This window comes from Pollachius pollachius, assembly GCF_949987615.1.
Source record: "Pollachius pollachius genome assembly, chromosome: 14".
NCBI classification, from domain to species: Eukaryota; Metazoa; Chordata; class Actinopteri; order Gadiformes; family Gadidae; genus Pollachius; species Pollachius pollachius.
Genome location: NC_136947.1, coordinates 15125595 through 15140744, shown reverse-complemented (window position 1 = coordinate 15140744; position 15150 = coordinate 15125595). Strand labels below are relative to the sequence as shown.

General features: G+C 44.8%; 1 protein-coding gene across 1 annotated transcript in view; it reads left to right on the top strand.

Moving 5' to 3' along the window:
- Positions 1–4178: 4178 nt before the first annotated feature.
- The window catches only part of LOC307085852 (corticotropin-releasing factor receptor 2), a gene marked incomplete at both ends in the record, with an annotated part of 32263 nt that continues 21291 nt past the window's right edge, over positions 4179–15150 (top strand). The window contains 2 exons of the mRNA XM_079750741.1: positions 4179–4299; positions 4413–4532. Coding sequence (XP_079606867.1) covers positions 4179–4299; positions 4413–4532 — 241 coding nt within the window. The remainder of the gene's footprint in view (positions 4300–4412; positions 4533–15150) is intronic.

Here is a 15150-nt window from a genome sequence, read left to right as displayed (position 1 = left end):
AATGTGAATGATAGGTGTGGACCGCTGAAGAGGTAAAATTTCTCCTTGCTGTCATCGAAGAAAAAAACATTAGGCCTACAGCTATTTTAGATGGAAAACAACGCAATTCCACTATATATCAGGACCTAAGAGAGGCTATTATCAAAAGGATATGACAAGCCCTGGAATGTATGTAGTTTTCCGCTCCAACCACTTGATGGAAACGCACCTAATTTCCTTTGAAATCAAAATTTCACAAGGCATAAAACCAAACGACCACAGTAAATGGAAAATGAAATACTTACACTCACTTAATTAACTGAAGTCTTCTGTCACCAGTTAGAAATTTTTCAAATTTCCTTTTTGCGAACTTTCTAAAGATTCGCTTCACCTTTTAGATGGAAACATGCAAAAGCGTCATCAACACGCCCACTGAAGTGGTGTGAGATTTAAGAAATACCGACTTTCTACTCCTCATTCACATGTAAGGTATTTACATTTCCTACGGAGATACTACTCTACCTCAGGGGTATTATTATTCAGCAAATCAATTGCAAATCAATTATTAAGTTTGTGCGTGTGCGCGTGTGTGCGTGCGTTTCCATGTATGTTCGTGCGGTGTGTGTATAGGGTGTGTATGTGCGTGCTTGCGGTGTATGTATGCGTTCGCGCGTGCTGTGTGTTTGTGTGTGTGTGTGTGTTTGTGTGTGTGTGTGTGTGTGTGTGTGTGTGTGTGTGTGAGAGAGAGAGCTGCAGGCTGCTTGGCACATGCGCACATGACTAACTTGAGTAACTGGTGCGACAGGCTTGCTATTATAGTAGTAAGATAACTTATAAATAGATTATGTCATTTATATAGTATTGTGGCGACCACGGGTGTGGGCGCCATGTTCCGGAGCCGCGGGGATTCTGGGAATTGGGGTTGTCAGTTGACAAAAGGGGTTTTGTTAATTTATTCTGTTGTTAATAAAGGCAGTCCGTAGTCGTGCGGTGTATAGGGCACGGAACTGCATAATTGGTTCAACCTGGGCTCCCGTCTTGTCCTTCCCGTGCTGCTCGCCACATTGGTGTCAGAAGTGGGATTGGCCTGCGCACGCGGATAAAGGATTGGGATTGACGGTCGAGCCCATGGAAGCCCCTACCGACGCCGACGCACCCTGCGTTGTGGGAGCGCAGCGGCCCACGGACGGAGAAATGGCAGCGGTCAACCGCCCCCTGGTGGCAAGGACGGCGGTGAAGCTGCCGAAGTACTCCTGGGCAACGCAGCTTGAACTGAGCCGTACCTTGCTCAGTTCCGGCTTGTTGAGTGGCACAACGGCTGGGGTGCCGGGGAGGCGGTCGTCCGCCTAGCCCTGGCGCTGGAGGGGACGGCGGTGCAGGCACTCCTGGACCTGGCCCCAGAGGACCAACGGGACCTCCGGGCCTTGATCCGGGCGTTGGAGAGGCGTTTCGGGCAGCGGGCGGCCGTGAACGACAGCCGGGAGCTGCTAACCAGCCGCCGCCGCCGGGAGGGGGAACAGTTGGGGGCCTACGCAGCGGATGTACTGCTGTACGCCCAGCGGGGCTACCCCGACTTCCCTGCTGCGGCTAGGGAGGAACTAGCCCTTCAATCGTTCCTCCAAGGACTTGTCCCGCCGCGGCTGGGACGGCACGTCCGCCTCACCGGGCCCACGAACCTCGAGGTGGCTCTTGAGGTGGCGGAACGGGCGGAGCGGGAGTTTTGCCACCAACCCAGCCTGCAGCCGTCCACGGAGGATGATTTCCAGGACCAATGTGGTCCGGCCAAGTACTGCTGCCGCCGCTGTGGTGCCCGGGTGGACGCGGCTGGGGCAGCCCTCTCCCGTGGCACAATGCCAGTGGCATTCCAGTCCGGGCAGGACAAGGACCGGGTCCGGAAACCCAGGCCACCGGACCTCGAGCCGGAGCAGTGTCGGTGGGTCAAGGATTGCGGGCGGACTGGACAGCGTCCAGTCCATCCCAGCCGCCGGCGTGGCCGTCGGAGGGCCAGGCGTCGGAGGGCGGCGGAGGATGGGGTGAACGGACGGCGCTCCAGCGCCGCCCTACGGCAGGAACTGGTGGGGGCCCCGATGGCGGTGGTCCCCGACCACACCCCCAGGACTTCTAGGGACTGTTGGAGACGGGCGTCCTAACCAGGGAGGAAGGCTGCGCCGCAACGGGGCCACCGCTGGCAGGGGCCAAGGCGGCGGCGCCGACCCCCTGAACTATCGGGACTATGTGTTGGGTGTTGGGGTCGACGGGACGTCTGACCCCTAAGGTGGGGGCTGTGTGGCGACCACGGGTGTGGGCGCCATGTTCCGGAGCCGCGGGGATTCTGGGAATTGGGGTTGTCAGTTGACAGAAGGGGTTTTGTTAATTTGTTCTGTTGTTAATAAAGGCAGTCCGTAGTCGTGCGGTGTATGGGGCACGGAACTGCATAATTGGTTCAACCTGGGCTCCCGTCTCGTCCTTCCTGTGCTGCTCGCCACAGTATATTGCAGAATCAAACGAATGAGAATGAAGATTTTCAAGATGGATTTCAAATTGTAGATGCACACGTTTGTTTTATGAATGTATCTGCCCTGAGGTCCGATGATGCGTCCTGCAGCATGAATCAATCAGTAAAGATTTGTTTTCTCATTAGCTTTAATGGAACACGGCATGCGATTAGTGTGATGAATCAGTTATGGGTCTGGTGATCTCTGTAATAGGATGGCATTCTGATCCCCCCAACAACGCAACTTCATACAAATAGGACCTGGGGGTGGGTGGGGGGTGGGGGGGTTGAATTAACCTTTACGTACACTTCTCCTATTCTTACGCATCCAGAAATGGAACTGAAAGTCACGTACGACCAAGTGCTCCTTATTAACTTCTTAAAGGTCTTACATGTTGGAGGCCACGTGTGTAATCATGACCTCATCACATATTTACCAGGGGGATGAAACTTCATCAGGGGGAATGGAAGCACAAATTATAGCATATCAGAACCACAATCATAATAATGAATTAAAGATCTCCTTGCAGTAATGATACACTAAATGTTTGATTTCATGCTGTAGACATATCATTTTCATCTCCTTAGGCATTGAAATCTCATTCACCTCAATGGGTATTAAGTATGAGGCCGGTGCAAGCCTAATCATGCACTATTTAACAATAATTCGCCGTAGGCGAAGTAAATGGTCGGGAATAGCCGATGGCTATGATAGCCAATGGCTATCCCAACTATTCACGGAGCCTGAGGTGAATAATTGTTTTAGTATATATACTACACGTGAACACTCCAGAAAAATTAAACAAAATAACACTTTTTGCCTGGATTTATTTATATTTTTCCCTCTGAAACACTTGCAAAGTGTGACATTTTGCGATGAAAACAATATCCCGAGTTTGAGATCTTAATCATGGGATATTGCCGAATATCCCGAAATAGCGAACCAATAAAATTGTGCCATCTTAGGAGGTTTACGTGTAGCATATTCTAATGTGTTTTATAGGGCTTCTGAATACATAGGCCCATTTGGTTGGTGTCATTTGGCCTCAGAATTGGCTTATAGCATTTAACCCAGTAGGCTTCCTCAAGAGCTCCATCGACCTCATACCTTATTGCTAGCCTGCTACAAAACGACTGAGGAGTGGTCGACCTTAAGAGCTTGGTCTGCCATATAATAATATAAAAATAATGCCATATTATTATTGATTTTATAAATGTGTGTGTGTGTGTGTGTGTGTGTGTGTGTGTGTGTGTGTGTGTGTGTGTGTGTGTGTATGTGTGTGTGTGTGTGTGTGTGTGTGTGTGTGTGTGTGTGTGTGTGTGTGTGTGTGTGTGTGTGTGTGTGTGTGTTTGCCAAAAATATCCTAACATGTGACTTAAACATTTTACCCTTTTTAAAATAACTGAAATAACGTTCACACAGTCAAGTGAGCATTTCAACTGATTCTGAACAGATTAGGACTCGCCGCCTAAACGGTATGTATACATGGCGAGCGTGCTGGAGCGCGTGCATTAGTGGCTCCTTGGCGCTGATTGGCTGAGGTCTTGTCATAGTGGTTCGAAACAGGCGCGCTTGCTCTGCCGCCGTCAGACACCACACACAGGCTCGGGAGTCCCCATAAGAGCACTTCTGGCCGTTGTGAACATCCTCCTCTCCCGGACTTACATCACTTTCAACGATACATTTGGGACAGCCATTATCGCGATGGATGCTACGATTTATCAAATCATTTTGGGGGAGTTCGGCGACCTTAACTGTAGTTTAATGGACGCTTTCCAGGACACTTTTTACGAAAACATTTCATTTTCATTGTTGAATATTGATGGTAAGCTGTGGTCATTGTTAAATTGTGTATGTCGAGGTTTATTGTGTTAGATATTCGTATGTACCGCTTTCTGTCTAAGCGTCGTTTTCTTTTATTTGGTTTGCTGTCTGAAGGTTCATATTGTAATGCCACAACGGATGAGATTGGGACCTGCTGGCCGCGGAGCAGCACCGGGCGGATGGTAGAAAGACCATGCCCCGAGTACATCAACGGGGTGAAGTACAACACAACAAGTATGCCTCCTCGTTTACTAGAAGAGATATTTTTTTGTCTTCATGAAAACTGCGCTTTAAATGGGCTAAACAAATATGTTACATTTACTGCAAATGTAGCCTATTTATATTAGGTTCACTGCAGATGTAACCTATTTGTGCAGGTTGGACCTGCATTTATTATGCTTTCATAAGTAGGCTAGCTACTGCCCTACCACTGTCTGGAACTTAATGAATACGCAAGGAAGTATGTATTGATGGAACAGAAATGAATTCAGATTCAACCCATGGAATGCTAGATATTGCGGAGAAATTAGGAGTCTAGGGATATTTTGTCTCTGCATAATCACCCCTATAATGTCCATGGTTGTAGTGTTGGAATACTAATCTGAACCCCCTCATCAAAGATGTGTCTTCATTTATGTCACATTATAGAAAGGAGGTTAAAGTAATCCCTCAGTCCCCTTTGCTTCACCGGCCGGACTCCAGACTCTAAATAGCGGGTTCCTAGGCTTCTCCATCCATCAATTCAGTGAACAAAGTGCAGTCATTTGCCACCGCACATGCACACAACACATTCTGTGACAGACATGTTGCTGGCCGCTTGAAGGGCCAAACTCTGACAGCACGGAGGCGTTTGTCTATTGTTAGCAATAAGTATCCCCAGGTGATTGATACAACAAAAAGAAGGGCAGTAAGGCACATGAAAACTCCTTTGCTGTTGCTTTCTATAGTGAAGCCGTGCATCTCTATACTCATAGGCTTTTTCAAATGGATGTCAATTAGTATAATGGAAATCTGAGATGGAGGGTTTGACTTTGATGCGTTGTGCACAGAGCATGGAAGACTGGGTTGATCAGGAGAATGTGTCATTGAGGCAATAGATCCAATATGTTGATTGCACTGCAGCCAAGCACAGCCATCCCCAGCGGCATCACCATAGGTACATTTCTGAATGGATATTGGATTGGCAGCAGGTAGATCAGCATTGTTCATTCTTCGCATCAACTTCTCTCAATCAGCTCCAACGATAGAACTAAAAACGACAGAACTTCTTGAGAAATCACAGTTTGTTAAATTTTATTTATGGATTGTTTTTCTTCAACAAATGTCATGCATCCATTCTCACCTTGACCTGTCCGACCGGCTCAGGCCCCAGGGGAGCGGGACTCTTGCTGATGTTATGTGTGGGTCCCACAGGAGGTGCAGTGTGTTGCTACTGCTGCACAGCATGTCTAAACAGCATCAGTTCCTCTTCACAAAGTCCTCTTGGAGACCTCACAAACGGGGCTAATTGCATTATAATCTCCAGCTCACCGTTAAAAGGCTGGGAGAACATTTTAAATAATAATAAGCAGAGGATGGTAATGTAATTATATTCCTGTTTTCTGCTCATGTGTTAGCCCCCTTTTCCACCACCACCTCCGCCAACAGCACCACAACCACTGACACCACCACCACCACTGCCACCACCACCACCACCTCCGCCAACAGCATTTCACCACTGACACCACCACCACCACTGCCACCACCACTGACACCAGCACCAGTATCTCCAACATCTCCACAACCACCACCACCGACATCTTAACCACTACCTGATCCATCTCCAAAACCCCCCCTACTGACAGCTCAACCACTCCTCCCCCCGCACCGGCACTGACACCGACACCCCAAAACCACCTCCAACACCACCAGTGCCTCTCAAATGGGTTCATCTTTTTCCTCAAAGCACAGAACTAAACGTTAAGGCTATGACAACTGAGCCATGTCTCTCAAGGGCTCCTCAATACTTCAACAGACCGCATCTGGTTTTCGTCGCCGGTGCCTTTCTACACCTTTAATTTCTGAGCAAGTACACCTACTGAGAAGCCTTCCTTCAGCTGCGTGTGTGAATTATGGGCCCTTGAGATTCTATCTGATATCTGTTTTACATTTAGTATTCCAGTGCTATTACGGTAAAAGAATGAGGCCATCACTTGTTTCAGTCACAGGTCTGATTGCATGAAATTCAAAATAGATTCCACAGATACCACATCTCCACACTTGGGCCCTCGTGATAGGATGACAGTGTCATCCTGTTATTAACAGACGATTCAAGATCCTGAGATTAATTCAAGAGTAGGATACACACACGATGAATCACACAATGTGGGAGCATATTAATAGCGATGGCAGGAATAGGTTTTCAGAGAGCACGAGTTCACGTCTTAATTAAACACGTCTGTCTCTGCAGTGCCAGCCTCGCAGGGAGCCGTCGTAGAGAAGAGGGCGTGTGTTCATCAAGTCCATCGTAACCCGCCGCGTCCGGTTTGATTTTTGGTGTGGTTTCTTTCTAACCACCTTGCCCTCGTATCCGCCAACAGAACTAATAATAGACCGGTTTCCGTTTGAGATGCTGTCCTGGGTGAGTTCCCGAGCAGAGTGCAACCGGCGGTGCTACAGAGAGGCTTATTAGAACGCCCAGGGGGAGAAAGCCGAGATGGACACGCCTCGATCCTCTGACCCAGTTGTTGGCACTGAGACGACCACGCACATCATGTTTGACCTGTTTGTGCTGTTCAATAGTTCTTATTTATAAACGGTTGGAAGGAAACTTTATTTGAGGTCATGATGAAAAAAAGGCAAAAGGTCAATGTCACAAAAAAAAGGAAATCTGAGGTATTCACTGTGGGAATATAGTGAAATGGCTTTCCATGCATTCAACACAAATCAACTTGATACAATATTGATGTCATGCGAGAGGCTTAAGAGGTTTATGAATTTTTAAAAGGAGTAGCGTCCTTTTTACGCCAGTGTTCATCCCGTTTAGTAGTCAATATAAAACATCTTTGTGGCATTAAGAGCTGTTGAATACACTATATACCTTCCCATGTGTCACATGTTTTGTTCTCAGCCTGACAAGGAGACTTCCGAGATACAGCAAAAAGAATTGTGTCATTTCGAGAAGTCAGTCCATCATGTTTGTTTTCTTATAAATGGCTCCTTCATGTAAAGGCCCATTGTGAAGACACGTTATTAGTTCACACAATGCTGTCCATGGCTACAGTTTAAAGACAAGATCTCTGCCCCTACAATGGGGTGTTATTGGCTCTCTTATCTTTGTTAATAAAGTCTCCGCCGTACCCCCGAGCAGAACTTACGTTATGCAGCAGGTACCAATCTGTAGAGCGAGCATCAGACCTTCTCCCTCGCTTCATGTCGGGAGCAGAACTTGTCAGTTCATTTTAAATCACATGAATGAATCGGTGCACAGCCCCTTGTTCTTCATGAGGGGAACACGGCACTTTAGGTGCACTTAAGTTCAAAAATTGGCTGATTCTTCAACAAAGATGAGAATATAATTAATGCTGACCAAAAAGTTACTTTGTTTCATTGGAGCTATTTGTTTATTCATTCCACTATTCATCGCCGTCTTTCTGAATCATCTCAATCGTCGCATGTTATTCAAACTACTGAGATCAATGAATTTATTCTTATAATTTCAAATTGAGATGGAAATGACACTGAAAAAATTATGCAACACATACTTTTCCTCCCTATGACTGGAGCGAAATGAGTCACCAAGGTTAATCGCAAATAGCGATTGTTGGTTGTTTATTATTTATTTTCTATTTTCAGGGAAATTACCTGATTCAAGTTCTGTTCATAAGACCGTTTTATACTTATTATTTTGGATATGACGAATTAATCAGCTAGCAAACTGAGACTAATCTAAAACCTGTATCAGTGTTTGCAAGGTAAAATATATAGCATCATTATACAACTTGAAATAGTTAACTCATAATTTAGGAAATCATTGTTAAGCGCATGGAAATGGGAGCCTCTGTATTATATTGTCATTATTCTCATCACTGTATTCCTATCATGGATGTTACCCATGCTTTGGAAAAACTATTGCTAATCCAGGGAGCTCAAACATGACCTTTCATTGGCTGGCCGGGGATCGGCAGCAATTTGGGGCCTTAGATGGATCCCTTACCAGGCTTGCACCTCGGTTCTCCCTGACCTACAGCCACACAAACACATACACGCGCGCGCACTTGCACGCACACGCATTCATTCAAACTCATACAAACTCATACACAGTCATACGCCGCAGATCCACGCTATTCATAGTCGGTAAAAATAGTCCTTTCCAGTCAAGTGCCCACGCTTACGGCGGACTCCTGTATTCGCAAGCATACTCCAACTTCATTTTTAATGCATGGGCATTTTTAGAGACGGCTACATTCTTCAGGATTTGCAAAATGTCCGGGATTTGGGATAAAGGTGCATTTTCTTGAAGACGCCCCTGAGTTTAGGGCCATTGGGCTGTTTATAAATTCTCCTCTCTTTCCTTTTCATCTCCTTTTGGCCTTTTCATGAATATGCGGCTTGAATAAAAATATTTGCAATTATAAATATTTTGCGTTACCTGTTATATTTATATGTATACATGATTGATAACTAATCAATACTAATGCACACTTGGTTCCCTATCTGCTGAGGCTACTGGCAGAAAAGTATCAACATCTGGCTTAGTTGGCTTAGTTCAGATCAGATACTACCTTTAGGGGGAAAACGTTGGTAATAAGTGACACTTCTTAATTTGTCAAATCCACAACAAGAAGAAATGGTTTTAGTTTAAAGGGATGTATTGTTCGGAGTGTACACACCAGGGGTGGTAAGATGGGTGACGTGTGTGTCAGAATATAGTTCTAAATAGAATGGAGTGTGTCTTTTTGTGTGTCTGGATATATGTATGTATTTTGTTATGTGTGTAATCGGGGATGGGGGGGGGGGGGGGGGGGATGTGTGTAGGAGTATTGCTGCGGAGTTCAGGAGTCTTGTGCTTTGTGGGAAAAAGTTGTTGCTGAACCTGGTGGTTTGGATGTAGATTATTCTGTACTGTTTTCCAGGAGGTGAGAGAGGGAACAGTTTGCGGCTGGGGTGTCTGTGATCCCTGAGTATACTCAGGGCCTGCATGGCATCTGCGTGAACTAGGGCTGGGCGATTTGGTCTAAAAATAAAATCTCCAATTTTTTCAAACCAAATCCGTTTATTGATTTTAATTGATTTTTTTCTCCAAGTGAAAAATATATATATTTTTTAAGTTTGGATTTTATTTGAAGGATGATAATGATTAACAAAAGCAAAATAAATAACACACTTCTCCCATTTTGCTGCGTGCCTCAGTTTAAGATGTTGTAATAAATGTGATGTGCTGCTGCTTATGGTTGCCACAGACTTTAAGCAAACTCTACACACTCACTTTTTTTATTGCATTCTGCCATGTTGATATTTATCTTTTAATTAAGTCCTTGGTAATTTTGAACAGTTGATGTGGGTCCAGGGTGTCATGCAGTGTGGAAGTGAGGTGGGTTTTGACTTGCCACTCAAAGCACTTCATGATGACGGATGTGAGTGCTATGGGGTGGTAGTCATTTAAGCAGAGTGGTTTGGTCTTCAGGGACACACACATCTTGTGTGTGTGTCTGCCAACACCTTGGGTGATCTGCCGGGGATGCCCTGAGTGCCAGGTGTTATATGTGGATTATCCCTTTTGAAGGTTTAATACCCCTCTGGGTAGTTATTTCAAATGGGCAAGGGTCCTGGTCCGTTTAACCATCACTAGCAGCAGTCGGATCAGTGGTTCAGCCACAGTACAGCGCCGGGGACCATGTCTGCTGCACACAGCCTTGGTCAAGGGCACCGGCAGGAGTTTAACCCAACATGGACGTCCTTTGGTCTTTTGCATATCCACAGGAGGGGTTATCCTGAAAGCGTACATGAAGAGACAGCGTACATAGAGGAGACAGCGTACATAGAAGACACGGCGTCCATAGAAGAGACTGCGTCCACAGAAGAGACTGCGTCCACAGAAGAGACAGCATACATAGAAGACACAGCATAAATTGAAGCGACAGCGTCCATAGAAGAGACAGCGTCCATAGAAGAGACAGCATACATAGAAGAGACAGCGTCCATAGAAGAGACAGCATACATAGAAGAGACACGACATAGAAGAGACAGCGTCCATAGAAGAGACAGCGTCCATAGAAGAGACAGCATACATAGAAGAGACAGCATACATAGAAGCGACAGCATACATAGAAGAGACAGCATACATAGAAGAGACAGCGTCCACAGAAGAGACAGCGTCCATAGAAGAGGCAGCATACATAGAAGAGGCAGCATACATAGAAGAGACAGCGTCCACAGAAGAGACAGCCTACGTAGAAGGGTTTGGTTAATGTGCGAGAGATCGGACCCTTCCACTGTTGGTTTCCTTTTCTAATTCCTGATGTTTTTAATCCGGACCACATGTTTTGGTGTTTGAGCCCCTGTAGTTGGACTCAACTTTGACCCTGTATGGCCTCTTTGCATTAATGTTTGTCTGATTCCATCCACTCTGTGGATAGAACAATGACGTTGGGCAAAGTATGATTGGTCGGACCAATATCAGAAGAACCGCATCACAGGTTTTTCCTGCTTTAGTCATTGCCTGTGAGCAGGGAGCAGCAGAATTGAGGTTGGGGAGGCCATTCCTGGAATGGTGTCAACATGGTCTACCATGTTATCACCTTGCGTAGGAAAGCTGATCTGTTGAATCTCAGTAGCCCTTTCTTCAAGGTTCAAATTGTCAGCCACTATAAACACAGCCTGTGGGTGTCCTGTGGCTGTCGATAACTCTGTAAAAGGCCAATGCGTGGCGTTGGGTCGATTTGGTCAAGTCAATTTTATTTGTATAGCCCTTAATCCAGAGTCCCAGTCTCATAGAGCTTTGCAGGATATATATTTATACCACCCCAGAACCCTAGCCCCCCAAAGAACACGAAAAAAACTCTCTTAACTAACAAGTAAACTAACAGGTCGATTTAGCGGTAATGAGAGCTGAGGAACACTCCTACGAGCCAAATGAGTAAAGAAGTATGATTTGAGTGTGGAATTTAAATTTTCAGTCCGATTCCCTGATTACAGGTAGCAGATTCGAGAGGGATGAGAGAGTACTATAGTGAGCAGTAGCCTCTTCAAATCTGGCCTGAAATTTATTGGAGTATATTATGAAGTATATAATACTATCATAATAAAAGTTTGTCATTTTTATCAGCAATAAACTAACCTTTTCAGGCAACACTAGATAGCTTCGACTGGACTTGCACCATTTTTCAATGGTGTAGTCTGAATAAACCGGGCTTCAACCAGTAATAGCGCTGAAATAGCAATGACATCTTCGGAATTCCCTGATCGACCGCATTGCTATTTTCTCATCCATCGTTATAGGATGAGAAGGTTTACGCTGTTCCCCTGATCACGTGACAGGCTGTATATTGACCGACGATGCATCACTAGAACTGACCTTGTACTGTTCTCCGGTAGGACTCTGCCCAGGCCCTCATAAGCAGGAGTGGATCAATACATTTGTCATCCTTTGTTGCTGTTGTCACGGCCGAGGGGGATTCACTTTATTTAGTCTCAGCTACTTGATAGTTTCATTGTGTTTGCAACACTGTGCATAAAGAACTTTCTCAGATGAATGATTGCACATTCAAGGTCTCAAGCCAAACATATTGGAAAAAAACATTTATGTAGTTTAACCATTAATTTGAGCACGAACTAATGATTTTTAAAAACTCTCAAGATTATGTAGAGTAGACTGTAGTCCAGGGGTCTTCAACGTTTTCCAGGCCAAGGACCCCCAAACTGATGGATAGATGGAGCGTGGACCCCCTACTTATATATTTTATAAAATTGTGTTTTGTATTAAACTGGTCCTATAGTGCCATGTATAAATGTACCTTGTTATTTTGCATTCAATACTAAGATATTCAAATAATACACAGGTTCATATATTCATGTTTTCATTTTAAACATGTGCAAGGTACAGTGAGTAGGGTGGCCATGCCACTGCCATTCATAAACATAACATAACATATTAAACTGATACCTGCCAAGATCAACAATGTCCACAATGGGGGACTATAAAAAAAAAGTTGAATCAACCAAAACTTCCGCGACCCCCCCTGCAGTACCTCCGCGACTCCTAGGGGGTCGCGGAGGTACTGCGACCCCGTCCGCAAGACCTCTCCCGTATTCGATTGAGTTTGACCAGGGAGTCAGTGACTAACACCAGACTATGGTGACAAACAAGGAGAAGGCTGCAGGGATGTGATTAATCTGCTCATCCTCCAGCGTGCGGCCAGGGGGGTTGGTGGTGGGAGAAAGCATTAGTCACCGGGGGCACCTCTCCCTCCCCACCCTTCGTCTCTCGTCACCAGTGCCACCTTACCAACACTGCCCAAAACCAACTGTAAAAGTGCAAGTGTAAGTGGGTTTGCATCAGCATCATGACCCCCCCACCCAGCCACAAGCACCATAAATACAATGTCCTTGTTGACAAAGGCAGAATATTCTGAAGGGTTTGCAGTACCTAGTCTGACAACATAACTGTTTTTCTCCATCCCCCGCCCCCATTAAGACTCCCACAGGCCCAAACCGTTTTAAATTTGACTTGGTCTGCCGAAATCATGTGATTTCTTTCTGACAGATGTTGTTTTAAACTGCTTGCACGTGCTCCTTATGTGTATTATGCTCAGTTGTACACTAATTTAATTAATGAAATCTCGTTAATCTTCGACGATCACTTGATTAATAAGGAGCTTAATGTTTCAGCAGTGCGTCCTGAAGTGCTTGAAGTGCATAAAGTACCTGAAAGCGCTGTTGTTTTCGTATTGCTGGTTATGCTACAGCATTGCTTCCTGACAACTACATTATTCTACAAAATAGTCTGAGAGTCACAAGTAACACATTTCCCGCTCGAGCTGTGATACAATATGAATGCAATAATAAACCCACAGAAAATCAATGAGCAGCTCAATCAACTGTAAACCACTTTCACATTGTGCAATGCCAGTGGAAGTGGAATCTGTGGTGTTTCTGTTAATGTCGTGCCAATACATGATTCAAAGGGATACAATAGCTTTAGCCTTTTGTACAGCTTTACCCTTTTCCAAAGTAGGAACCAATGTAGATCTCTATATCCGCTCTGTAGAGCGACTGTGTTAGTGTGTGTGTTTTTTTTGTGTGAGGTGTCCTCCATCTCCTCCAAGGCCTATCTCTAAGCCACAAGTCTCTTTTGTGCTTAGTATGTTTGAAGCAAGGACCTCTCTGGGTTATCTGTGATCTGCCTGCATGTGTCCTAAAGGGGGTTCAGCTGTCATGCGACCCCTGAGTTGACCCCAGTTGCAGCTGGCAGCGACTGGTCCCTCTCTCACTCGCTCTCTCTCTCTCTCTCTCTCTGGGCTGTGTAGGTGCTTTAAGGCTGGGTGTCTGTGTTCTAGCTTGGAATCAGGATATAACCTACTGCGCAATGTGTTGTCGGAGTGACGTCATTTCTGTTCCATTATTGCTTGTCAAATTTCGGTCCACTGAAGGGGTTGTTTTGTAACGCCAGGCGTTGTCTTTTTTTCGACGTCTACCACACGTCTAATGTTGACGTCCGTTGCACCTCTCTGTGTAAGGGCTATTTATAGTCCAAATGTGGTTGTTTGTGGACGTCTTTTCAACATCAAATTTTGACTCATTTTATACGACTTTTTTATACGACTTCTATAATTTATTTATTTTATTTATATGTTTATGGTTGTTGCCGTCGAAAAAGAGAAACAGCGATTTATTTAAATGGAGCGTCGAAGAAATGATATGGACCCGAAGTGAACTGACAATTGCAGTAGTCCAAATGAGGAGCATAGTCGAAGTATGGCTTTAATCTGATTAAGCTGTGTGTTAACGTATGTTAACGTGATGTTACTTGATTAATTAAAATAAATAAACCAGGAAATGTAAAATAACAACAAAAAAACATAAATTAATGTATACATTTCCTGCACCTGTCATAGGCGTCCAAATGCCGTCCAAAAAATGTACCCAGTTCAAAGGTGAAATGCTACAGCTACAGGAAAACGAATGGTACAGAAAACATCTTGAAACATTAAGAAGTAGTATAAAAAACACGTCACATTTGGACTATAAATAGCCCTTACACGGAGGTCCCACGGACGACAATATTAGAAGTTCGGTAGTAGTCGAAAAAAAGACGTCGCCTGGCATTACAAAACAACCCCTTCAGTGGACCGAAATTTGACGTCCAATAATGACACAGAAAAGACGTCACTCTGACGACACATTGGGCAGTGGGATTATGTATACATTTGGATCATGGATACATTTCCTGCACCTGTCATAGGCGTCCAAATGACGTCCAAAATATGTACCCAGTTCAAAGGTGAAATGTTGAACGTCAATATGACGTCCAAGTTGCGTCATGGTTTGACATCCAAAAAGTGGACCTAGTTTGGACGTCAAATAGATGTCCAGAATCAGTCATGGACCGACGGACCAGATATAGACATAATTTGCACGTCTATCCGACATCCAATGTTTAGTGGGAACATGCTGTGGCACACTCACCGTAGAGCACATTATTTGATTGTGTTATCTGTCCATTTTTATAATTTAACAGTAAGGTAATTATTGTTGTTATAATTAGAAATTATACTAAACATTATTGTCTATTTATGACTGTATGCAAATCAAATAATAACGTTATATGATATTTATTTAATTAAATAATTTCTTCGTTACGTGAGCAGTGTTT